Source organism: Stenella coeruleoalba (assembly GCF_951394435.1).
Source record: "Stenella coeruleoalba genome assembly, chromosome: 1".
Lineage (NCBI taxonomy): Eukaryota > Metazoa > Chordata > Mammalia > Artiodactyla > Delphinidae > Stenella > Stenella coeruleoalba.
In genome coordinates this window covers 33,821,889-33,848,831 of record NC_137169.1, presented here as the reverse complement: position 1 = coordinate 33,848,831, position 26,943 = coordinate 33,821,889, and the positions used below count along the sequence as shown (strand labels likewise).

Sequence of the window (26,943 nt, the reverse complement as noted above, 5' to 3'; positions counted from 1 at the left end):
AGCCTGCAAGGGAGGGGCCTAGAGGGGGACACTGTGCTTCTTTCCCACATGAATGGGTTGAAACTGTCTGTCCTTTCCTAAAAGTATCCCCTTGTCCAATGTTCAGCTTGGCTAATTACTCACTTGCTGTGCTTCCAGATCTGAGCACACTCAAACTTGTTCTGGGCTTTTCTTTTTGTCCTGACTTGCTGGTGCAAGCTTAGTTTCTGCATCTGCAAAGTGACTGGCCTGGGTGCCCTCAGAGCGTGCTCCCGAGAGCGTGCTTTTCAGATTGCTTAGGGAGGATTGCTTGTTTGTTAAATATAGATGGCATCTGACAATTTGTTTTCAAATAGACACACTTGGGACCTTCTAACCAACATGCAGAGGAATAAGGGGGCCGCAGAGAGCAATGTCAGGTCCAGGACGTGGTTCTCAATGACCTTGCGGTCCTCATCCTCAATGAGCACGATGTTTGGGAACATTGTACTGGAGAGTGTTAATGCCAGCCTGGCTAGAGCTCGTTGTGCACTTTTGAATAAACATCTTGGTGTAGCTGGCGTTTGGGGAATGGGAATGTTTGAATGTTTGCCATTTTTAGATGCTGGAAGGGAAAGAGAAAAAGCAAGTGGCGTGATCCTTGGTGTCATTGTTCAAGACAGTACAAACAATGTGGGCTAAATGCCGAAGGAGGGCTGAGAAGCCCCATTTGCGGCACGCCCTTGCATCAGGAACTAAATTAGATAGTCAATGTGAGCTCTGATCTGTAAGGCAAGCGAAGAATGGAGTAACGTGAGAGTGCAGGCCGTGTTTCCACATTGCTGGGTGCGAATCCTGGTTCTTCCACTTACTAGCTGGGTAATCTTGGGCCTCAGTCTCCTCATCTGTAAAATGGGGATAAAGGATAGTACGGTGGCATGGGGTGGTTAGGAAGATTAAATGAGTTCATATGTGTAAAGTGCTTTGAATAGTGCCCGGCACTTAGAAACTGCTACATAAGATTTATTAATTATATAAACGGTACCTGGAGCTCTGAGAAGCGAAGTAGCTTGTCCAAGACCCCTGAGCTCGTAAGTAGTGGAGTTGGAATTCAAACCCTGTGCTCTCTGACTCTAGAGCAGGGCTTCTCAGCCTCGGCACTGTTGACGTTTTTGACCAGATAGTCCTTCGTTTTGGGGGCTGGCCTGTGTATCGTAGGGTATCTAGCAGCATCTCTGGCCTTTGCCCACTAAATGCCAGTAGCAAGAGCCCAGACAACCAGAAATGTCTCCACATATTGCCAAATGTCCCCTGGGGTGGGGAGCAAAATCACTCCTGGCTGAGAAGAACTGGGTGAGAGGGTCTAACACCCTGGAGGGAGCAGCAGGCTGATTTCTCAGTTCCAAGGTTAAAAGCCCAATTCCCAGTTATCACCTTTTCTCTTTATAGACCCATGGCCAGAGAAGGCTGGGACCCTGGTGGCTGGTATCTACATGCCCTGCAGCTGAGAAGCCCCTGCATCCAGGCCCAGGCCAGCAGCTTCTCAGGCATGTTTTTGAGACGTTTTCTTTTCTTCCCTTGGCTAGGCATGTTTTCACCAGACCACAGGGCAGGCCGAACCGTGTGGCTGGTTTGAGCTGCTCTCTGCGGCTGTCAGCGCCAGTGTCTGTGCAGCCAGACCGACCCGGGCAGGCGTTCTTTGGAAGCACAGCTGGTGGGTTTAATTGGTGTCAGTGTGAAGGGTCCCAGAGCGGAAGGGGTCAGCGGACAAGAGGGGAACTGACATTCCTCGTTGCCGCATCCTGATGCCGCCTCATTCAGTTCCTGTTCTCATTTACTTATTTCTGTGTCGTTTTCTGCACCTTCTACCCTTCTCTGTGCTCTCTTTCAATTTCACAAACTTTAACGTGTGGCAGGGATGGGCTGTGGTTCAGAGCGTCAGGGCAGATGTGGGATGTGAGCGGGGCTGGTGCGTTCTTGGCACCCAGCTGCCAGTTCTGCTCTCTAAGCCTCATCTGTAAAGAACTACGTTGTTGACCAGCCACTCAGGGTCTCTGACCAGCTTCTTAGAAAACTCTCAGAGTTAGCCGCATGTGTGGCTCTTGGAGCAGGGGGGGTGGCTGGGGAGCTGGAGGGCAGAGGGGGAATAGATAGTTTGTTTTTTTTTAAAGTAAAGCTCTAGTGTTTGGGCCACTTAAAGAGAACTACGCTGGGTCCTATTCAAATATTTGTTATTGTAGGTTGACACTTTTACATCAGTATTCACAGCTTGGGTGTCCAGCATTTTTCATTCTGGTCCAGATCTTGCTTACCCCTCGTTTTATTTATCTTGGCCACGTCTCGCGGCATGTGGGATCTTAGTTCCCCAACCAGGGATTGAACCTGCACCCCCTGCAGTGGAAGTGCAGAGTCTTAACCACTGGACCACTGGGCAAGTCCCTCACCCCTCGTTTTTTTTTTTTTTTTTTTTTTTGCTGTACACGGGCCTCTCACTGTTGTGGCCTCTCCCGTCGCGGAGCACAGGCTCCAGACGCGCAGGCTCAGCGGCCACGGCTCACGGGCCCAGCCGCTTCGTGGCATGTGGGATCTTCCCAGACCGGGGCACGAACCGGCGTCCCCTGCATCGGCAGGCGGACTCTCAACCGCTGCGCCACCAGGGAAGCCCTCGCCCCCTCGTTTGGATGCAAGCTTTCTTCCCAGCCTGCTCTACCCCTGTTGAACGGAAGGATGATATTTGCCCTTGTGTTGAATTGTGGTTGGGAAACAGGCAGTTCTCAAGCGCTGATAGGTCTGGAGGTGCCATTCCCATGAAAATCTGTCACTGACACTTGTTTCTTGTGAGTTTGACTCCTTCTCTTTTCCCATCGGAAGGCCTTGCTTTTTACAAGCTAAAACATCAGGATGCGGGAAGACGTCACCGTGGTGGGCGGGGGGGGTGGTTGTGGAAGATGGCTCCTCAGTGGGCACAGTTAACCCCTGATCTTCTCTGGAGGGCTGCCTCTTGAGTGAGCTTGTGTGCTAAACCAGCCCGCAGGGGTGCTCAGAACAGGGAGAGAAAGGAATTATCAAGGACTTCTGGAGGGTTCTGTGAGCAAGAGCTTCCCTCCTTACCTGGAGGGAGACTCATTCGTCCAACTGCCAACTAAGATTTCCTGAGTGCCAGCTGGACACTGTGCTGGGGACACACCCATGACAGCCTGCAGGACCTCCCGGTCCAGGGGACCCGAGTGGAATGGGTACCCAGAGCAAGAGAGGGCAGAGCTAGGCACTCGGCATGGTCATACCCACCATCATTGCTCCTGTCCCCCTGATGCCACCGTTTGGGGGTTGGGAAGCACAGTTAAGGGAACTGAGTTTTGTGTTTTGATGAAGTTTAATTAAAACTCTTGATACCTCTGCTTGGATGCAAACTCTCTTTTGTGAGTAGGAATAAATGTGAAACTCAGGGTTGGGAGACACAGCTGGGGCTTTTAGTGTGTGGCCTGTCGGCTGCTTCCTTGGTTTTCTCTGTGATCCTGCATCTTTGCTGGAATTCTTGTCCCTGTTAGCCCAGGGTTGAAGTTGGGACACATAAATCAGACACCAGGCAAGTTTCCTGGAAAAGGACCAGGTTGGGTCTAAAGCTGGGGCCCGTCTTCCGGCTAAATGCTTCTGTGAGACCAGGTGGTGTGCAGTCTAGGGAGCCCGGAGCCTCTGGGTGAAGAAAGCGTGCGTGTGAGCCCACGTTTCCAGCTTGCGTGTTCCTCTCGGGTCTCCCACGGCTGTGGGACAGCCGTATGGGAACACGGCTGTGGGGAAACAGGTAGGCCTTCAGGCTGGCTAATGATTCAGACCTCTTCCTTACCGATTATCCAGTAATTACATAGCCAGAAGCAGGAGTCCACTCTGCCTGAATGGACTGTTTATTTCCAGGTGCAGGCACTAGCTTCTTGGGCCCATGCAGGGTCTGTTGCCGTTTTATTTTGCAAAGACCAGCCTTAACTGGCGCCGCATTTCTCATTCCCCCCACACTGCTGTAGAGCCCCTTAGAGAACTGCCCTCTAGGCGGCTGCCTGGCCGGCCCGCACGTTGCCCAGACTTGGAGTCAGGATTCTAGAATCAGATACACGTGGATTTGAATCCTGGGTCCACCACTTACCAGCTGGGCGACAGTGGGGAAGTGCCTTAACCTCTCTGAACCTCAGGCTCCCTGTTTGTAAAATGGGCCAAGGATTCAATGAGAAACCATATAAAAAGGGCCTGTAACAGTGGCTGTCCCATAGCTCTTCAACACTTAACAGAGTTGTCACTTTGCCCAGGAATCAGGCCTGTTCTGGCTTCGGGGTCCCTCCTTTGTACCCCGAGCACCCTTGTCCCTCTAGCACTTGTTCGTCCTTCTCTTAGGCTGTAAGTTCCTTGAGGGCAGGTACTGTGTTTAGTTGTCTTCATGGTGCCAGCGCGTGGAACACGGCAGCAGACACTTCGGGGGTGCTTGTCACACTCCGGGCTTAGTTCTGTATACTTTACATGTATAAATTTATTTAATCCACACATCAGCCCATGAGGTAGGTACTGCTGTTATTACTCCCATTTCATAGACAAGGAAACTGAGGCACGGAGTGGATGAGTAACATGCCCAATGGCACACAGCTAGCACCTGGCAGAGCCAGGATTTGAGTCCACTCTGCAAGCTATCTCTTAAGAGTTGTTTGTTGAGAGTTGAATGGCTGAGCAATATTATGAGGAAGAGATGGGTTGATGACTGTCAAGTAAACGCTACGGCCTTGCCCCAGGTGTGGGGAGCCGTTGCTTCAGCAGCATCACCATAGTAACGAGTCCATCCTACCTACTGGGAGCTCCATCCTAGAACCGCTTGGGAGGGCACCGTTTGTCCCCAACATCCTCCCCAGGACTTCTCACTGTCTCCATCCCCACACCTTGACATGGTGGAGAAATGTGGGTCCCTCACTCTGCCAGGCCTTCTTGCTCTAGAATTCACTGCAGATGTGCCCCTGGAAGCCCATGAGAGGAGGTGGAGGCCCCCAGCTGTCCTTTAATCTCAGAATACGGGAGGTTGGGTGTAGGATTTATTCCCTGAGTCAGTTCCAGCAGAAGAGTTGAAGCAAGGGGTCCCTTCAGCCTCAGGAGAAAGGGCTGCTGCCCCTCAGATCTCTGCTGAGGACCAGAGTTGGCAGTAGCTCTTTGGGGGGGGGGGTGCCAGTGGAGGGGGAGGCCTGAGGAAGAGGATGATGTCATGCCTGAACTCTGCAGTTCACGCCTGTAGATGTTCCAGCCACGCAAAGCTGTAACTGAGCCCCCAGTAAAGACTCCCAGTGCAAAGTACACTCTAAAAAGTGTGTGTGTGTGTAAAGAGAAAAATAATCTTGATTCCAGAGCTACTAATAATTTCTGCTTCTCACTCGTTCTTGGGTGTGATCTGAGTTATTTTCCTGGTTGTGTGTCTGATGATGCCCTTCCTGTCTCTAAGGCTCCACACCTCGGCTGGCCCGGGTTCTCTCTCCTCTCTGGCTCTCCCTTGACCCTCCTCTGCAAACAAGCTGCTCCACGTTGCTTTTCTTTCTGGACAGACCTTCCCTTCTCCTCACATATCTGTCACACTCACCTGAAAATGCCCTCTGCTTGAGAAGGAGAGCTTAGATGTGTCTTGGTAATGAAGATTTAAATCAGTGGAGTGAACGGTAGAACTTATGGAGGTGATGGAAACAGTCCATCTCTGCACTGTCCAATGTAGTCCCCGCTAGTCACGTGAGGCTCTTGAGTACTTGAAGTGTAGCTAATGCAACTGAGTAGACTTTTGATTCTATTTCATTATAATTAAACTTGAAGAGCCACATGTGGCTAGTGGCTGCCATTTTAGTGCAGATCTAGGGAATAAAGCACCTGGAAGAATCCAGTCAGGTTCAGGGATGCTGGGTGATGATTTGGGGTTATTTATCCTTAATCTGGGTACTTGGTTCTAAGAGTCAAGTTGTGTCAGGTTGCACGCTCAGGTCCTCAAAATGCCTCTTGCTCTTGCCTGCCTACCCAGGTGAGGTAGAAACTTAATATTGTGTGTGGTAATAGAGCCTGTGGTTAATTTATCACCCTCCCCCACCCTGCTCCACTCCAGCCCAGGCCACCCGGTGACTGGGTCCACATGGGTTGAGGTGCAGGAAATCACATACTCAAGGTACCAAGTCTTCCAGTCCAGCATCTGCTACTTCCTGGCTGGGGTACATACTTCACCTCCAGGGATGGATCGAGAATTCACAGGGCTTGAAGCTTAAGTAATTTGGGGACCCTCCTTAAGAGAAAGAACATAAAATTACAAATACAAAGTTAGATATGATAGTGAAAATTTCCTTGAAATGAGAAAAGAAATCACATCCAACATAAGTTTTAAAAACCTGATATGTATCTTTACAAAGTCCAGAAAAAGAGTATTTTTATTAGTTATTTGTCTATCAAACCTCTCTAATACTTTTTTTTTCTTAACATATTTTGGCTGGAAACTCTTTGATCACCTCTTCATGTGATAATGAGTTCATAATTTTTCTAAAGGGAGGCTGAAAAGATCATTTAATTTTCTTCTAGCATGGTTGATAAAATTGTTTTTTATTACTGACAGTCACAAAACGTGACTTCATACACAGACATCCACTTTTTGTTGTACGGCTACGGGTTTGGGTCCTACAGTGCATAAAATTTGATAAAATTTGTTTTGCATAGTTCCCATGAAAAAGGGGAAAAGTGTTTGGCATGTTTCTAGCTGTGTTTGCTGTGTTATCAAATATATTTCTGACAGGAGAAAACTTCCCTTTTGGAGTAAGCATCATTGAGTGAGAATTAATTTCTCCTCCTACAATTCCACCTGTCTGATGACTGGAAGAAGTGTCCACCGACTAGCTCCTGGCTCTGTATATTTCAATTTTCATTTTCCCTCCACTTTGCACGTATCTCAGGTACCAGATGGTGCACCTTTGAGTCTCCGCGACAGTGAGTGGGCCCGGTAGGCGGTAGGCAGATTCCTGGAAGCCGTGGGGACAGCTACAGAGGCAGCTAGCAATAACCTGCCCCTGCATTAAAGTGTCTGTGAACCACAGTCCTCAATCCCGCTACACCCAAACTAAATTTATCCCCAAATCCAGCTCCCCTCAGCTGGATCGCCCAATGCCTGAAGCTGCCTCAACGCCACTTGACATGAAGGGAAATGCAACAGGAGGAGGAGACATCAGAGTGGAAAGAGTGCTCCTAACGAATTGCAGCTAAAATACCTTAATTTTGTAAATTTCAAAAACCAGTTATACGATTCTGCAAACACATTGCTAGGTCCTTGAAAGAGGTCCATGCAAGAGACGCCCGAAGCTTTCTTCCTTTGCCTCCCAGTAAATCTGCAACTGTTCATCGCGCTGAGTCGCAGAGTTTTCACCTTTAAAATGGGAAGAATGAGACCCATCTCATAGAATCATCATGAGTCTTAAAAAGTTGTATTTGAGGGCTTCCCTCGTGGCGCAGTGGTTGAGAGTCCGCCTGCCGATGCAGGGGACACGGGTTCGTGCCCCCGTCCGGGAAGATCCCACATGCCGTGGAGCGGCTGGGCCCGTGAGCCGTGGCCGCTGAGCCTGCGCGTCCGGAGCCTGTGCTCCGCAACGGGAGAGGTCACAACAGTGAGAGGCCCGCGTACCGAAAAAAAAAAAAATTAAAAAAAATAAAAAGTTGTATTTGAAAACCATTAACATTGTGCCTGGGGAAGAGATGCTCAGTGTGGAAGAATGAATGAGTGAATAAATGGATGAATGAATGGATGAGTGAATAAACGGATGAATGAATGGATGAGTGAATGAATTAATTAAAACGGAAAGGACAGGAGTAATGTTTGCTAGCCATCTGCTTCAAGTCCAGTGGCCTTCTTTGAATTCACAGTATCCCCCAGATTGCTGAGCAGTTCTAGGGGAGCCTTCACTCCAACCAGAAATGGGGGTAGAGAGCCAGAAGCTGAAACCAAGCTCACGTGAGTGGGAACACTCAGGTATTTTTTTTTTTGCGGTATGCGGGCCTCTCACTGTTGTGGTCTCTCCCGTTGCGGAGCACAGGCTCCGGACGTGCAGGCCCAGCGGCCATGGCCCACGGGCCCAGCCACTCCACGGCATGTGGGATCTTCCCGGCCCGGGGCACGAACCCGCGTCCCCTTCATTGACAGGCGGACTCTCAACCAGTGCGCCACCAGGGAAGCTCTCAAGGTATTTTTTGAGTGGGCAGAATTTGGTAATTTTTCTTCAGCCAAGTCTTGCTGCTCATGACTGTGCCGTGCACTGTGATTCAGGGGCACTGTGCCTGAATTATCACGTTAAGGCTGGAGACGATTCTTAAGCAGCGTGAGACTGGACTGTGGTTCTCAGCTGGTTCAGAGCCTCCTTTGTACAAGGGCAGTTCAGCCGAGAGTGTGGGGACCTAATGCCTTTGGAATTCAATAGCTGTGACCAGGACACTCCTCAACAAAGTTCCACAGCCACACAGATACCCTGGGATCTGAAGATTGGTTGCTGGGTCAAGAGCTGTGGTGATAATATTGAGAGACGCTGGAAATTTGAAAGGCGTGTCCTGAGGCCCTGATCCCCACCTGGGCCTGCCCTAGGTGGCTGCTGCCCTCTGTCAAGCCTGGCAGACATCTGGGGGACCCTGGGTGTGGTGAGGAGACACCATGAGACTCCGGCAGAGGCTAGGTTTGTCTTGACTCTGGTTCCTCTTTTACAGGTGAGGAGACTGGTCTGGATGACCTCTAAAATTTCTTCCACTGCTAACCGTTTAGGATTAAAAAAATTTGAGCGTGTTGGAATTGACCCACCTCCAGGTGGTAGCCTTCTGAGGTTGGGGAGATGGGTAGTGTCAGCAGAAACGCAAATTTTCAATGCCTTGGCGTCCTGGTTCCAATTCCCCATCCTCCTGCATCAGCACGACTTGCCTGTCATCCTGTGGTGGTCAGCAGCAGCCATGGAGAATTGTACATCGATGGCCTGCAGTGATGCCCGTGTATCCTTCTAAGTGGCAAAGTTGCATGTGTTTGTGCTCAGCTGAGCAAGAGAAGCAGGCCTCTAAACGGTCCGGTGTAATGCTGTTCACAGGAGAACCGTATCTGTGTCTATATACGTAGAAAAATACCGGAAGGAATTAATCCAAAATGTTAACAGTGCTTCTCTCTACGTGGTAAAATAATAGGTCACTTAATTTTTTAAAAAATTTAAAATTGAAATAACCTAGATGGGAAAAGAACTTGAAAAACAATAGATACATGTATATGTATAACTGAATCACTTTGCTGTACACCTGAAACTAACAGAATATTGCTAATCAACTATACTCCAGTGTAAAATAAAAATTAAAAAAAAATTTTAATTAAAAAAATCCCGCAATTTTTTATCTTAAGTATGTACTGTTGCAATTTTGGAGTTGGAGGATGAATGGAAGGTGTTCATGGGGGAGTTTGGGAGGCCCTGCCGCCCTGGGACCCCGGGGACAGTCTCTCTCCCACCTTAGCTGGCATGAGGATCATGCAGGGAACTTGTTAAAACTGCAGGTTCCTGGGTCCCTCTTCCAGAGATTATGACTCTGTGGGTCTGGGTTGGGGCCTGGAGTCTGCCACTTACACAAACATCCCAGAGACCACCCTTTGAGGAACATTGGTCTGTGGACTCTTGCTTTATTTGGAGCTGGGTTAACAGAAGTGTCGGGAGAGATCTAGCTAGAAGCAGGCAGGTGAGCTGAACGTCAGCAGATCAAGCTGAGACTCCAATAAAATTATGTCTCCAGATGGAGGTGGCTCTGGGACAGAGGTCAGGACAGGCCTGCCAAGCTCTCAGAGGAGCAGGCTGTGCCAGCAGCATCTTGCTGTCAAATTCTCTGCCCCTTCAGACCTCCTCTGAGGCTGGGAGGGCAGGCTGCATCCTGTGGGGCAAGAGGTTCTCTTTCAATCCTGGCCAAAACGAAAAGTTCTGGTTCTGCTACTTGCCAGTTGTGTGATTGTAGGTGCGTTACAGTTCTCAGCTGAGTTTTGTGTGATGTAAATGATACTACCAACCTCATAGGCATTTCATGGGAGAAGGAAGTGGTCCATAGCAGGAGGTCATGAACGTTGGTTGTCTATCCTTTCTTATTCTTTGGCTGCTTGGGAGAAGGGAGCATGAGAGACCTCTTAGCCAAGGGGAAGGACACAGCCCTGCCTACAGCGCTGCAGTCAGATTGTCTGCCTAGGTCATTTTCACAACAGCTCCTTCTCTGCAGGGCACAATATTCCTGGAGGATTTTTACTGGCAGGATGACTAAGTAGCTGGCCCAGCCTGACCCAGCAACTCCCTTCTGGCCCCATCCTAGCCAGTCTGTCTCTGAGAGTCCTCAGAGCTCCTAGGTAGTCTGAACACTGTCCCCACCATTGTCTGTGTGGCTAGGGGACCCCTTGGATGGTCTCCCTCAGACCATCTCCATTACGACTTTGCTTTAAACTCCATGTTCTCTAAGCAGCCAACTGGCTCTCTTCTCCTAGACAGTCCTTTATTTTAATCTGAAACTTCCAGCAAGTCAGTTCAGCTCTGCTCCTCTTTGGTATTTTTTAAAAATTTGCCTTTATTTATTTAACCCTGCTTACAACACAACAGACCAGAGCTGCAATATAGTGAATCTTATCCAATGACAAGCATTTAGCAAGACACTTTCCAAATAGAAAGTTATGTTCTTTGATTCCTGCCCCTATTTCAGTCATTCAGCAGATATTTCTTGAGAACACACTGTAGCAACAAGAATAATCACGTATTGGGTGCTCTTTATGTGCCCAGGGTGGATAGTCTTTGACTCCCTGGGGATACAGACAGGCAGGTGGTTATTTACAGCCTGGTGAGTGGTGCGAGAGGGAAGGAACGGGCTGCCTTGGAGCAAGTAAAGATGGACACTCTTTCCCACCTTCCACCCGCACTCCTCCTGAGCCTAACTATTGTGTAATACAGCTAATTGCATAATGATCTCTTTTCCAAGTGAAATCTGCTTCTCCTGCAACGCCTAGTTTAGCCATCCTCTTCCATGCCTACCTAAAGCACAGAAGACCCGTGAGGCCCCCGTCCAGAGCTGTGGCTTTGAAACCCCCAGCCCACGCAGGGCCTGGGATTGGCCTGGCTGCATAGCAGTATCTGCATAGGTGTGGACTGCCATCTTCCTTTTCAATTTAAGCAGAAAAACAGAAGTGCCAGGGAATCATGCAGACAGTCCTGTGGTTCCTTTTCCCCCTGTAAGGCAGCAGGCAGCTGTTTATCGGAGAGAAACAGGTTTGCCCAGTGGAACGTTTATTTGGTTTCTTTGATCCTGGGAACACACCTGCCACTTTGCCACTTCCTGCGAATCAAGCAGTTTCTTAGAAAAGGGACACATTCCTTAAAATATATTATGCGGTTTGGGGGTGAGGTATGGTTTCTTGGATTTTTATGATTTAATGTGTCTGCAAAAACATTAAAGCCACAGATAAAAATACATTGACTGCCCCTTATGAGAAACTGGTCTTTCCTTAGAATTAGGGGGCTGGTCATTTTCGTTTTTACGCTGGGTTTTGTTGTTTTTAAGTCTTCATTTGCTCCTCTTCCTGTTTCTCAGCACTCCTCATGCTGTGGACACACCATGTGTGGGCAGTCATTGATACAGTACACTGCAGTTATCAACCAAAATAATTTGGACTGAACTTTTATAAGAAAAAGGCAAATAGTGAAATTAATTTTCTTAGATCTTATTTGTGAACATGCCACTTTCAGAGCATGCCTTGGGGATGCTCTGAAAGTGGTATATTAAAAAAATAAGATATAAGTTATAAAAAAAGATATAATATACATTATAAAAAATAAGATGTAATGTAAATTATAAAAATATATAATATAAATATATGAAAAAATGTTTAAAATATATATTACATCTACTAGTATACAGATCTTTCTTGACTCACAATGGGCTTTCATCCTGATAAACCCATCATAAAGTGAAAATACTGTAAGCTGAAAATATATTTAATACACCTAACCTACTGAACATCATAGCTTAGCCTAGCCTACCTTAAATGTGCTCAGAACCCTCACATTAGTCTACAGTTGGGCAAAATCATCTAATATATAGTCTACTTTATACTAAAGTGTTGAATAGCTCATGTAATTGATTGAATACTGTACCGAAAGTGAAAAATAGAATAGTTGTCTGGGTACAGAATGGTTGTCAGTGTATCGCTTTTTTACCCTTGTGATCGCATGGCTGAGTGGGAGCTGTGGCTGCTGCCACTACCCAGCATCAGGAGAGGAAAGGACAGCATATCGCTAGCTCCGGGAAAAGATCAAAATTCAAAATTTGACGTATGGTTCCTACTGAAGGCATGTTGCTTTTGCACCATTGTAAAGTCAAAAAATCGTAAGTCGAACCATTGTAAGTCAGGGACTGTGTGTATATATTTAATTTTATTATTTTTTTGTGTGTGAGAATCATTTTCGCTTTAATTTGCTTCCTGATCATCATATAGCAATAAATAGACATAGAACATTTTCTAATTATTTTCTGGGTTGGGTAGGGGTGAAAGGGAAGATCTGGAAAATCAGGAGTATATTAACTCAAATTTCAGTACATAATTATTCAAATAAAATTTTAATGATTTCAGTTCAATACAACTGAAAATGCAGTGTGTTAAAGGACACTTTCTACTAAATTTCAAATTACAGGTTGTGGGTCATTTCTAAGCAAGAGCATCATATCCTACTGAGTATTCAACTTATTAACTAAGGTGATTGACATGGTAGGAGGTGGGGAAGAACAATGATCAGCTCATAGAATTTGGCTAAGAAAGGAAACAAACAAAAACAATGCAAATAGTAATTAAAATAGCTACAAGGCTTCCCTGGTGGCACACTGGTTGAGAGTCTGCCTGCCGATGCAGGGGACGCGGGTTCGTGCCCCTGTCCGGGAAGATCCCACATGCCGCGGAGCGGCTGGGCCCGTGAGCCGTGGCCGCTGAGCCTGCGCGTCAGGAGCCTGTTCTCCACAACGGGAGAGGCCACAACAGTGAGGGGCCCGCGTACCGCAAAAAAAAAAAAAAAAAAAAAAAAAGCTACAGATATTAGTAAAATAAAAATACAATCCCAAATGTCCATCTCTTACATTACTAGAAAAAAATTACAGGTACAGGTACAGTTACAGCAAATACAGTCTTCACAGATTTGGGTAACTTTATTTGCGTTTAATAGTGATTTTAATAGTGATTTTTAAGCCCTATAACCAATGAAATTTTAAAAAGCACTATGAGGAATGGACATTTAGATGTGTATACACTTTTCTTTAAAAAAAACAACAAAGCTTAAATTTCTGAATGAGCAAGATTCCCTTTTGCAGGTAGAGGCCCTGCTTCTTCATGATCTTCACCTTCAGATCTAACAACCACAAGAGAAGAAGCTGGATATCTGTTTAGCTTTCGTTCACTCACAAATTCCAAGTCACCATAGATACTCAGCTTCTCAGAGGGAACATACTGCTCCACAGCAGTAGCAACAGTTGCACAACAAATCCAGAGCAATACCGTCATGGAGAGGACAAGAGTCATCGTTAAAATCCACCCGGAGTTAGGAGAGACATGTTAAAAAGCCATCACTTTCCCCATCTTCAGGATAGTTCCTGTGTGCTTGTGAACTTCTCATTTGCAGATAGGACATTTTGCTTAGCGATGGTTCTTTCAAATTTGTAGGTTCCTGCTCCAACTGTGGTGCATACTGGATTTCTGGCTTAGACTGGAATATAACTATTTTTCCGTCAGCAGCTTGAAGATAAAAAGTCCACGAAGAGGTTAAGAAGCTCTGTGAACGGTCCATCATGTCACTCCAGAATGACCTTACCAGAGTTAGAGGGAACACTAGATGCAGTTTTGGCATCAGGGACATGAGTTGTTCTTGTCTCAATTCAGCAAATGGCGGCTGATTCTGGCACCCAGGGTGGCAAACATATTGCTCATCAGATCGGGAATATGCTTCTGTACACGCAGATTCACATTCCAATTTGGTCCGATTTAAATCAATTCCATCATCCACAAATTGACACATTGAAAACAGCCTGCAACCTCTCTGACATGTGTACAACTCCTCTTCCTTGGAGTAGGTGTGCGAGGGGTAGGTCAACTGGCAGGCCCGGTGACAAGACGCCGTATCACCCAAAACCGAGTCAAACGCTTCAGCCAAAGTGGTCCCTGAGCCTCCAGTCAGGGCCATGGTCAGCAGCAGCAGCAGCAGCGACAGCCCCAGTTGGACCCTGACCCAGAGGCTCCCGTTTGGGGCCGCCATTTTGTTTGTCTCTGTCAGAGCAGGTCAGCTTGTTGCTCTATATATTTTATTTATATATATATATACGCACATATACACACACACGTACATATATATATACTGGGCTGTGTCTAATTCTTGTGCCTATATCTGAACTACTCTACAATCAGACCTAATTGTTATGGCAAACAGCTAAGAGATAGCCCTGAACGTAGCTATTAAAAAAGTACAAGTAGATTTATATTCAGCGTACTACACTTACTAAGACAGGAAAGAGGACCATGAACATTGTGGAACATTTTTCAAATGAGTATTTAGAACTGATTGCACGTATATTTACCAGAAAATGTGAGTAATCAGCATACCCTGTTTCCAGAACTTTCTATGCTAAGGTTTCCTTATAGGAAGAGACAGTCGAGCATTAGATAAGAATGTGAAATTGGAGAGTCAGATTGGCCCCGGTTCATATCGTGACCACAATCATGACACCTTGACCCAGATACTTGGCCTCTCTCATCGAATTCCTCGTCCTTAAAATGGGTGTTGTGCTGGTATCTGCCTCTCACTGTTCCTGTGAAGATTAAGATAGTGCAGGAAGGGTCCTCAGCACAGTGCCTGACCCATATGAGATGTGCCACCAGTGCTTGCTCTCGTGATCATGGCTGCCGCCGTCTTCTCCGTCATCATCATTGTCATCGCCATCTTAACGATTGCCCTCTACCTGTCAGGGCCTTTACTGCAGCCAGCTCCTTCCTCCAAAGGGACTTGGGTTTGAGGGACTTGCGTTGCGTGATGTTGTGATTCAGTGTTTCTAGGAAGTTAGGCTAGGATAACAGGCAAGTTTCTGAGTCTTATGTAGAACTTCTAGAAATAGTTAATTGACCTTTTATGTCTTAGATAGCTTATCAGTGAACGTAGATAAATGCTGCCGTGTTAGCACTTGAGAGTGTGACATCTCCTGCTATCGCAAGCTTCCAATGCCTAATGGTATTGATACCTGATCCGAGATTAGGGAGATTTTGGCTCCTCGGCTTTCCTGTTCGCTTTCGGATCTGAAAGCAGCACCTTGAGAACAAGGAGGCCACGCAGAGGTCAGACTCCTGTCATGCTTCCCTTTTCAGATGACTGCCTCATGCCTGGAGACCTTGAAAGCTGATCTTGAAATCCAGGGCTGGGTCTGTTCGGTGGTTTTTTTAAAGAATTAAAATAGAATCTTTCAAGGGCAGAAGTCTCCTCTCTTCTTCCTTCTCCTCACCCAGGCAAACCCTGCTCTTCCTGAAGGTGACACCAAGGTAGCTTATCTACAGGGCTTGCGGGTGTTCATGGAGTTAATGCTGCATTTAAGGGGGCACGGAAGTACCTTTGTTGTCATGCCAGCAGCGTTCCCTTCCTGGTGAGCAGCACCGCTGAGATGGATGACAAAGGTTCAAATCCCTGCTCTGCCAATTATTAATTGGATGACTCTAGACAGGTTAATTTCATGCAACTTCTTTGGGTCTCACTTTCATTACCTGTAAAATGGGGGTAAGAAATAAGACTGCCTTATAGGACTGTGGTGAGATTTAGTGGTTAGTATAGGTAAAGCGCTTGGAACTCTACCAGGCACATAATCAGGGCTATGTGAGAGTTTGCTATTGTAGTTAATTTTACCTTTTACCTTTACCAAGTAACTACTCGGGCTGTGACCTTCCCTAATTTTTCTAAAAGCTGAATAAAAGGCCCAGATGTTCTTCAAATACAAGTCAGAAAAGGAAACAAAAGTAGAGGTTTCACATGGAGGTGAAGGATTTTACATCCTTGGTCTGAAGGATGTAAAACCTGTCAGATGTACTTTTCCAAGTGGGGGAAACCAGAGTTGTTGGACAGGGAGCAGTGGGCTGGGGAGACCGAGAGGGGGCTGTTTGCTGGGAACCAAGGGAGGTTTGCCTGAGAGGCTGTCATCTGGAGACTGGAGTGTTCCTGCTTAATTTAAGGTATGCTGTGAAGGGCTCCAGAATATGTTAAAATGGAATTCGTTTTAATATACTTCAGTTGAGAAACCCATGGTATTTTCAGGAAGAGAGGAAGAGAAGTTTGTAGGAAGCAAGAAGCCCCAAGGTTACAGACACGATGGAGGCTTGGGGACTGTGTGTTCTGTGTGATCCACGGGGAGAAACAAGCCTTGCAGGGCTCGAGGATCTTACTTGAGACCTGCCCTGTCGATGGGAAGGGATGCCTAGGCTTCCTGTGGTGAATGCTGCACCTGTCTAGTTAGGAGAGGCAGCTCTTCATGGAGGGGTAACTGGTGAAGGGGAGGAATCCCTTAGAAAACTTCATGCACATGGAACAGAGCATGCAAGCAAACTGCAATCCCACAGTGATCCCAGAGTGCTTTTTCTCCCACTGGGCGGCCCATCCCATGAGGACTTGAGAACACACAGAGGCTGGGCCTTTTTCATCTCTGGCTTTCCAGGAATGGCTCAAGAAATAGTTAGGGGTCTGTGTTATGGATGAATGACAAATTTCGGATGACCTAGGAAGTAAAACTTTGAAATGGGACTGGCGCTGATACAGGAACGACTGGACTGGACCTTGGAAGCTCACATCACTTGTGTTCTCTCACAATCTGCCCCCTTGTTACTTGAAGCAGGGTGAATATGAGGTGTTCCCACTGTCACCTGGCCTTGTTGATGGAATAAAAAAGGTAAGACAGGAAGGAAGGAAGGGAGGAAGAGAGGAAGGAAGGAAGGAAGGAAGGAAGGAAGGAAGGAAGGAAGGAAGGGAGTCTTTTGTGCATACATTCAGCTTAGACCAGTTCTGCATTCACCTCTGCTTGTTGAATTTGGATCCTGTGATGTGTGTGCGTGTTATGGGTGTGTGTGCGTGATGGGTGTGTGTGTGTGTTTATTGTGTGTGTGTTGTTTTCCTTTCCCACCCTCTCCCCATCAATCAATTTAAATCTTATCACTTGCAAAGGTGGTTGTAAACTAAAACAAAGTGACCAGATATCACAGTTCAGATTCATGTTAATAGAGTGATTATTCAGAGATAATCTCACCCCTTTTTCTTCTGAAATGGTGTCTTTCAGAGCCTTAGCTGTTTGGTTCCATTGAAACACAGCAGGACCTTGATACACTTTTGGAGAGAAGGAAGATGAACCCCTGCAGAATAGAATGTCCTTAAAATTGGTAGCTGGGGCCCTGGTTTTCATGTGTTGTAGGGTAAAGTTTCGCAAATTGCTTACTCCGTGGGGGGTAGAGACCTAACTCCTCCACAGTGCTAACTAATTGGTGAAGCTTAATTCATATTTGTGGATTGCTGGATGTGCGTTTAATTAAAAGACACACCTAGTTGCATGATTCCACAGAAACTTGCCAGGGTTCCCTGGTGTATTTTACAAATGAAATTAGGCTTTGTGGGAGTTGTAGAATTATAGATGTATGTATATTTCTTTTAATCTCAAATGCAAGAATAATATTTCTGAATCCGGTTTCACTTCCTGTCCTTAGTTTATGCTTTCATCTTTTCTCTATGCTATTTATTTGTCAGTATACTCCAGGATTTGTTTAGAATTCAGATCATTTTGTTGACGCTGTAGTCAGAAAATTCATCGATTTGATTCCCAATTTCTACATAACGAACAACATTAAAAAGATACAAAGACTCTCTTCTATTTTCTCATCTTTTATCTTAGCCTTATTAATATCTATGTAACAATATTATTTAATATGGGTCCCCTTTAACATGAGCTGTTGGCTGTATAACCCATATACGTTTGTGTATTTGGGAGGTGGGTGTGTGATATTGTTGAGGGTGGGGAAAATGGTTCTGAGCCTCAGAAACTTGAAATATACCTGGGCTAAAGCCTGGAATTCAGTAGAATTGACTCTGCAAATCAAATGCTAGAATTCATTCACAGATATGGTTTTTGCATCTTCAAATGGCCTTGGGTTGAAAGGAAATAGAATTCAGTTAAAATTGCTTGAGTCAGGGTGTGAATGGCTATGAGGAAATATGGTGTCTTTGTCCAAGGCCAAATTCAGAAATATCACAGCTTCAAAAGCCTGTCCTGCTTCAGGAGCAACCTGGGGGTGACTTGCTCTGTCGGCCACATGAACACCACCAGGAAGGAATTCCCTCTGTACAGATTGTGAGGGGTCGGTTCCCCCGAGGCGTTAACCCCACTCTCTTCTAGGCAGGGGCTTGGGTGTTTAGCATATCTTGAGGAAGAGAGAATTCTGCCCGGAGACCTACGGTAAGGCGTTCTCCTGGGCGAATTATAGTATTATTAACCAAAAAATAAGAAAGAAAAGGAGTGTTTTAGGAGCCTGCGGTGTGTGCACATGACTCGTTAGGACCACAGTGACCTCTCAGTGCCTATGACCTTCCCACTCTGCAGACAAGGAGAGCGGAGCTCAGGGTGTTGCGTGCTTTGAGGGGACGGAGTAGAGCCTCCACCTGGGCTGCAGAGCCTCAGACCTATGGAGTTTTTCTTGTGGTGTTTCTGGGGTCCACAGCACCGTGCATTCCCATAATGATGCTCATTTCATCAAAATTAGTTAAGAAGTAGGAAGGAAGTAACATATGTTAGAAGCACATGTGATCTAGGTTGGTGCTTAGCTATCCAGAAAATCTGGTTGGCTGGACTAGGCTAGTTTTCCAAGTGCTGAATTTTGGCTTGACATTCAGGGGTGGTCAGATAACATTTGAAGAGAGAATGTTGGGAGATAACATTTTAAAGAGAAAAGAGCCCTGGTGGGGGATTTAGAAGAGCTGGGTTTGGTAATAATGATGATGATGATGGTAGCACTAACATTTGCTGAGCATTTTTGCTCAACAAATTTGTTGTCCAACGTTTATGGAACAGTGCCAGGCACTCTTCTAAGAACTTCACAAGTATTAGTTCATTTAATTCTCACAAAAATCCTCTGAAGTAGATCCTATTAGTATCCCTATTTTACAGGTAAGGAAATGGAGGTGCAGAGAGGTTAAGTAACTTGCTCAGAGTTTTACGGCTACCAAGCCACAGAGTGGGGACTTGAACTCAGACCCTGAGTCTGACTTCAGACTCCATCACCCAGGTCACCTCTCTAGGGCCCAGCACTGTGACCCTTGAAATATTGCTTAATCTGGGATGTCATAGACTCATAAAATTTCAACAATATTTTGGAGAACTGTATAAGGTTGCCGTTTAAAATTTTTGATAACTGTCATTTATTTTTACAAGTTATTTGTATTACAAGTCATAAACTGTCATTTATTTTTACAAGTTATTTGTAAGTTATTTTACAAGTTATTTTACAAGTCATTTCATGAAAGAAAGGACAATATTAACAACCTCTCAACAAAGTAAGGGCACAAATCTCAGATTAAAGGACAATCCTTCCCGTTATTGGAACATACACTGACTTGTTCATCTGGCAAATGTGCCTGGAGTACCCACTGTGGGTGAGGGAGGGGGTCTGAAAAGCAGACCTAGCTCCCACCCATGTGGAACTCTCATGGGTGGGAGCTAGGGAGGGGAGATAGTCATTTTAAAAGTAAACGAAAAATTACATAATCACAGATTTGTTAAGTGCTGGAAGGACGTGAGCACAGCTCAGGGATGGGGAATAAAATGTAGGGTGTGCCCTGCTAAGGAAGGCCTCTTCCACGAGAGGAGACAAATGCTGGGCAGAGGGAACAGCACGTGTGAAGTCTCAGTGCAGGGAAGCGCCTGGGGGCAGGAGGAAGGAGAGGAGGCTGCATGGCTGCTCAGGACCCAGGAGGAGGCTGCAGAGAGCAGTTCGGGTCTGGTGTGCCCTCAGAAGTCAGGGGAAGAGCTTTGATTTTACTGGGGGGGGGGGGGCAGTGGAAACCATTGCAAGATTTGCAGGTGCATGACGCGGTTTGATTTACATTTCACGGGATAACTCGGTATGCTCCTGGGGAGAGCAGACGAGAAGGGGCCAGGAGGAAAGCTGGGAGCGTGGTCAGGAGGCTCTTGCAGCTGTCCAGGCTAAAGAGGCTGGGGCTGTGATAAGGGTAGATGGGGACGTGGAGGGGGAAGCAGCAGCAGGAATCAATGCTTGTCCCATTCAGGGTGGGAATAGGATATAGCCATCTCATGGGGGACAATTCAGGAGGGACCATCTACAAAGGCAGGGCTGTGGAGGAATGACAGTGGTGGTGCTGGGCTGATAGGATAGAGCTGTTACTGTGGAGGCCTGAGGGGCAAGGAGAGGGACGATGTTACTGGAACCCTGCAGGAGAGGGCTGCCTTGAAGGGAGCAGTGACCTTCAGTGGAAGGTCAAGCCAGGCCAGTGTTCTGAATTTCTCCCTCGCAGGCAGAGAGCCGAGGAATGAATCCACTGACCTCTTTCCCCTCCCTCCCCGCTCCTGTGATCTCCTGTGGGGCTGCCCCATTGGCTGCTAACCAGACCACAGAGGTTGCCCATTGATGTGGTCCTTCCAGGTCAGCCCGTGGGCAGAGAGCAGAGTAGGGAGGGCGGAGGGTAGATCTGGTGGGAAACAGGACATAGCCAGCACCAAGACGATTCCCAGACCTGTGTCTGAGCAGCGAGGTGGAGGGAGGCCCTCCTCCTCTGTGGCGGAGAGACTGGGAGAGGGAAAGGAAGCTGGGGAGGAGAGTCAAGGTGTCCTGTTCCCGTGGACTGAATCCCTTGAGGGCTCTGAGTTTTCCTCTGTAAAAGCAGCCGTTGGACTGAATGACCTGGGAAGTCCTTCCAACTGTCTTCCTAGAGGACCCTATGGGGGGCTCACTGAGCGTTTCTCATAGGGAGTCTCTACGAGTCACCCAGAATGCAGCCCTCCTCGCCCCCTGCGCGGTCACCCAGATAAAACCCACGGAGGGCGGCGATGGAGAGTCTGGGCCTGGCTTTCTGCCGGAGCAGAAGAGCATTTGGCGGTGGCCCTGCTGGGGAAGCCTCATCTGTGCTGTGCGTGGCCGGCCTGCTGCTAGTAACTGCATCTTTGTGGCCCTCCCGAGGAAGGGAAGGACTTTCATCTTTACAGATCATGTGCTAGTCGGCCAAGCCTAACTCGGGCAGAATTCTCTGAGCGCGAGGAAATCAGTGGGCCACCTTCAGCCTTTATTTTGCTTTCCAGACGAACAGCCCAAGGGAAGTCCCAGCAAGTAAATGTGGGCCCTCTTCCCTCACTTGGCTCCACTTTATTTTAATTTTATTTTCAAATTTTTATTGAAATATAGTTGATTTACAATGTTGTGTTAGTTTCAGGTGTACAGCAAAGTGCTTCAGTTATACATATATATAAATATATATATTCATTTTTTACATTCTCTTCCCTTATAGGTTATTACAAGATATTGAGTATTATTTCCCTGTGCTATACAGTAGGTCCTTGTTGGTTATCTGTTTTATATATAGTAGTGTGTATATTTTAAGCCCAAACTCCTAATTTATCCTTCTTCCCCCCCCTCCTTTGGTAACTGTAAGTTTGTTTTCTATGTCTGTGAGTCTGTTTCTGTTTTGTAAATAAATTCATTTGTGTCCTTTTTTAGATTCCACATATAAGTGATATCATATATTTGTCTTTCTCTGTCTGACTTACTTCACTTAGTGTGATAATCTCTGGGTCCATCCATGTTGCTGCAGATGGCATTATTTTATTCTTTTTTATGGCTGTGTAGTATTCCATTGTATATGTATCTATATACACCACATCTTTTGTCCATTCCTCTGTCGATGGACACTTAGGTTGCTTCCATGTCTTGGCTATCGTGAATGGTGCTACAGTGAACATGGGGGGTGCATGTATCTTTTCAAATTGTGGTTTTCTCTGGATATATTTGGCTCCCCTTTAAAAAACTCAGTGAATAAGATGAAAACTGCAGATAGGCAATTCTGCGATCTTCTCGTTTCAGTGATAAGGGAATTTTCAGGCACCTTTACTGCATTTCTGGTCACTTCTAAGGCAAGAAAGAATGGTTTCAGTGAAGCCGGGAGAGTCTGCTGTTCAGGTGGTTGTTACAAGCTCAGCAGGTGGCCATCTCGTGGAAGCAGCTGCTTTTGGAGCAGAATTGGGGCAGGAGTAGGAGAAGGGAAGGGGGGATGGGAAAGGGGTTCCTGATCCCAGCACGAGGCCAGGGTGAGGCCTCAGGGCCAGCAGCTCTGAGAAGCTTCTTCGCATTCTGAGGGCTCCTCGTTCCCCTTGAACCTGCAGTTTGATCTCTTTCATCCCTGAGCTTCCTGACTCCTCAAGCTTCAAAGCTCTGAGATTCCCTGCCTTCGAGGAATTACAACCCACACCCCCCTGTCCTTTTCTCCTCCTTCTTCCTTACTGAAGGTGATGAGAATTCTGGAAGGATTTTAAGGGGAGTTTATTATCTCTCAGAAAACAAAATAAAGCCTATGTGAAAAATATAAGTCAGTGAACATATTGAAAACCTACATTTATCAAAATTCAGTTTGGTGTCTTGGGAAGTTATCGTGTATAAAAGAATGAACGCCTCTGAAATAATTAGAATAGGCATGTGGGCTTCCCTGGTGGCGCAGTGGTTGAGAGTCCGCCTGCCAATGCAGGGGACGTGGGTTCGTGACCTGGTCCGGGAAGATCCCTCATGCCGCAGAGCAGCTGGGCCCGTGAGCCATGGCCGCTGAGCCTGCGTGTCTGGAGCCTGTGCTCCGCAACAGGAGAGGCCACAACAGTGAGAGGCCCGCGTACCGCAAAAAAAAAAAAAGAATAGGCATGTGGTTGTTAACATATAGGATTTTGTAGTTCGGATGCTGTTTATGTAACATGACATTAAATGAGCCATTTCCTGGCCTAGCTGGGCACAGTGGTTGCTGGGATCCCCTGTGTTCTGAAGACACGTGCTAGGTTGTGGGCAGGCCTGGCTGAAGGGTGGCCCACACTGGTTCCCGTCGGGCAGAGGGAAGTACTGGAGTCCCCACTGTGAGCTTTGCCTAGCCCCTCTCAAGGGGGAGAAAGGGGGGATACCCCCTCCATAAGCCTTCCACCAATGAGGGGCTCCATGGCCTGATGCTGCCGCAGCAGTGGAGCAGGGTGGAAGCTCCTGGGTGAGCTGGGTTCACGTCCCCTGGGTCTGATGGTCCTTCCAAGTCCTGACTCTCCTAGAAAAGCAAGGAGAGCCTGCCGGCAACAGGCCAGTCGAAACTGCCCCTGAAGACAGAGTGAGGAGAGGAAGGAAACTGAGGAGGGACAACATGTCCACTGAAGGTGGGACAAAGGCAGCCATTTTCCTGGGGTGAAGTGGGCACACGGGGGGAGGTGGACAGTAGAGCTGTCCTGAGAGGACCCTGCCAGCTCCCTGAGTAAAGCAGTTGAATGTGCTTTTGGATGCCCTTTTTGGCATTCCCTACTCTGGTTTCCTCTTTTATTTTTAAAATCTCTCTAATAAGTGCTTTAAGAGTGAACCTATTGATGATTTCTATTACTCAGGATAAGTTGGGCATTTTCCTGTGAAGTTAAACATCTACAGCATATGACCCAGCAATTTTCCACCTAGGTATTTACCGAGGAGAAATTTGTGTTGGCAAAAAGACTGGTACATGGATGTTCATAACAGCTTTATTCATAAAAATCCAAAATTGGAAGTAACGCAAACCCAAACACCCATCAACTAGGGAATTTATAAGCAACTTGCTGCACACTCACGTGCAGGACTCCAACTCAGTAATAAAAGGAATAAACTGTGGATACATGCAAGGACAGGCATGAGTCTTCTAACTATTTTGCTGGAAAAGCTGCCACAAAAAGTGTATATTGTATAATTCCACTTATATGAAATCCTAGAGCAGTCAAAACTAATCTATGGGGAGAAACAAATGGAACAGTGGTTGCCCTGGTGAAGGGTGGGTGAAGGAAGTAGGACCAGGGGTTCACCAGTAAAGGATACAAGGGAACTTTCTGGGCTTATGGAAATGCCTGTATCTTGACCGGGGGGAATGGTTGCCTGGGTATATGTGTTTGTTAAAACAAAAACCAAAAACCAACTGCTTACTTGAAATGTATCCATTTTATTATATGTAGGTTATACCTCAGTAAAGTTGATTTTTACAAAAGAACCTAATAAATGTAACAAGTTTTCTTTAAGAGTTACTTAGTACATAGGGATTTGCCTGTGGATAGCTTGGGCTCATTGATTTGCCAGCTTTTTGCTTTATTAGCACTTGAGGATTTTGAGCTTCTTGATTTTGAGCCCCTCCTGTCTGTTCTCAATAGTTCCTCCTATCAATTCATTGAAGGCATTCTGAAATCACCGATAAGACTGTTATTTCATTGCTCGAGTTGTCAAATAATGCCCCGATTCCAGAACAATATTTCACAGAGATAGTGAAATCGTTCCACTGAAATCTGGCTGTTTCAGCAGGTGAACCCTGATGCTGGCCTCTGTGGAAGGGTATTCATCATCGGATTCACTATCAAGGGGGTTCTGCATCCGCTTTTCCATTACCCGCTTAATGTGTGAAGAGCTCAGAGATAATTATGTACAGTTAGTTTCAGTTTCATCAAACAGCTCTTCCTTACCACTGCATTTTATTCTCCTGGGAATATGTGTTTTTGTGTGTGTGTGTGTGTGTGTGTGTGTGTGTGTGAGTGTGTGTGTGTACACAGCCACATATACATATACGGTGAACGATAAGATGTATAGACTTTGGAAGGTACACACTTTTCTCAGCCTTAAGTAGTATTTATTCATTATAAATTAATACAGAGAACATTTTCTAAGCTTTAAACACACGCTTGTTGTTGTGCTGGGCACTGTGGGATGTACAAAATCAAATCTTAGACTCTAGGTCTAGAAACACCTCGAGGGGTCATTTGCTCTGGCTCTTATTTTATTTATTTATTTATTTTTTGCGGTACGCGGGCCTCTCACTGCTGTGGCCTCTCCCCTTGCGGAGCACAGGCTCTGGACGCGCAGGCTCAGCGGCCATGGGTCACGGGCCCAGCTGCTCCACGGCATGTGGGATCTTCCCAGACCGGGGCACAAACCCGCGTCCCCTGCATCTGCAGGCGGACTCTCAACCACTGCGCCACCAGGGAAGCCCCTGGCTCTTATTTTAGATGGGTGTGGGATTCTTACCATTTCAACTGTTACAGACTGAATCACGTGCTCCTCCCAAATTCATATGTTGAAGCCCTAACCCTGGTGTGACTGTATTTGGAGATGGGGTCTCGAAAGAGGCAATTAAGGTTAAATGAGGTTATGGGAGAAAGGGGACTCATCTAATAGGATTGGTGTTCTTAAGAAAAAGGGACAGCAGGGGTGCAGTGCACAGAGGAAAGGCCATGTGAGGACGTTGCAAGAAGGCGGCTGCCTGCAAGCCAAGGAGAGAGGCTGCAGGAGAAATCAGACCTGCCTGCACCTTGATCTTGGACGTCCAGCTTCCAGAACTGTGAGAAAATAAACGTCCGTTGTTTAAGCACCCAGTCCATGGTATTTTGTTATGATGGCCTCAGCCGACTATAACTGCAACTGAGCCTGGAAAGTGGAGGTAGATAAACCGTCGCTTGCCTATGAGTTACTTAATTTCAGTAATAGGGAGTCTTGGAGATTTGTTCTGTTTGTGGACTTACTGAAAGCATATCAAACTCCTTGATTTAGCCTACCTTTGTTCTCATTCTTCCAGAAGATAAAAATAACTAACTTATTGTGACTAGTTAGCATGTGCTAGACCTTGTCCTAAGCAGTTCCTATGCACTAACTCATTTCATTATTAATGCAGTCATCTGAAGATAATATTCTTATTGTTTCCTATTTGGAAACTGGAAGACAGAGAGGTTAAGTAGCTTACCCAGAGTCACACAGCTCGTCAGTGGTGGGGTCCAGACCCCTATCCCAGGCAGTCTGGCTCTTTCCACCTTCCCCTTAACTACTCCTCTTAACTACCTCTGCGTATCCCAGGAGAACACCTACAGGCCTATCCTCTAGTCTGTCCCATGGGACTGCCCCTCAGGGAAAGTAACTTTCTGCCTACCGCTGTACATCTTATTGTTTTCCTTTATTCAGAAATGTATGCATAGATTAGTAAATCTCCTTCATTAGATTTAGAAGTCCCATTGATTACATCAGTTATAACTGTGTAAGGCAGACAGCAGGATGCATTTTGGAATTTGGGCGTAGGAAGGGAGCTTTTGAATGCTTTGATTCATTCATTTATACATTCGTGTGATGAATAGTTATAGAATGCCTACTCTGTTCCAGGCACTGTGTCAGGTACTGGGGATGAAATGACAGAGGAATACAGTCTGTGTCATGTGCTGGGGATGAAATGACAGAGGAATGCAGTCTCTGTCCTTAGGGAGCTGACAGTCTAGGGAAGGGGAGGGGAAGTAAATTGGAGTATTGTGCATGTAATTATTTAATTGTAAAGTTGAAAGTAGAGAGTGATAAGGAGAATCTGAGCCATAGTAGATGCTCAACAATCATTTGTTGAATGAATGAGGCAATGAATGAGTGAATGACCCGGCCTAGTGTAGGGAGGCTTCTTTGAAGAAGGGATATTTTGGCGAAGGTCTGAGGTGTGGGTAGGGTCAGCGGGGTGGGGATGGTGGGGCGGGGAGTGGTCCTCAGGACTGCAGCATCTCCCTCCTTGGAGGAGCAGGGACACTGCTTTTGGACGTCAAGCACCTCTGGTCCTGGACTCGGGACTCACATCTTGAGCAAAACTTTGTCTTACAGTCACCCACACTCATGTTCTCCTTCTTTTCAAATCTGTTTAG

At 46.5% G+C, this 26,943-nt stretch overlaps 1 protein-coding gene and 1 long non-coding RNA gene across 2 annotated transcripts in view; one reads left to right on the top strand and one right to left on the bottom strand.

Annotated features, from left to right (window-relative positions):
* The window catches only part of LOC307183255, a 345,629-nt gene that overhangs the window by 122,092 nt on the left and 196,594 nt on the right, over positions 1-26,943 (top strand). The gene's annotated exons all lie outside the window — the stretch shown is intronic.
* LOC307182947 (transmembrane protein 59-like) lies at positions 12,944-14,346 on the bottom strand. Its single transcript, XM_079914708.1, is given in 2 exon segments — positions 12,944-13,565; positions 13,567-14,346. Coding segments are annotated over 2 exon segments (972 nt in total). The 5' UTR covers positions 14,274-14,346; the 3' UTR covers positions 12,944-13,300.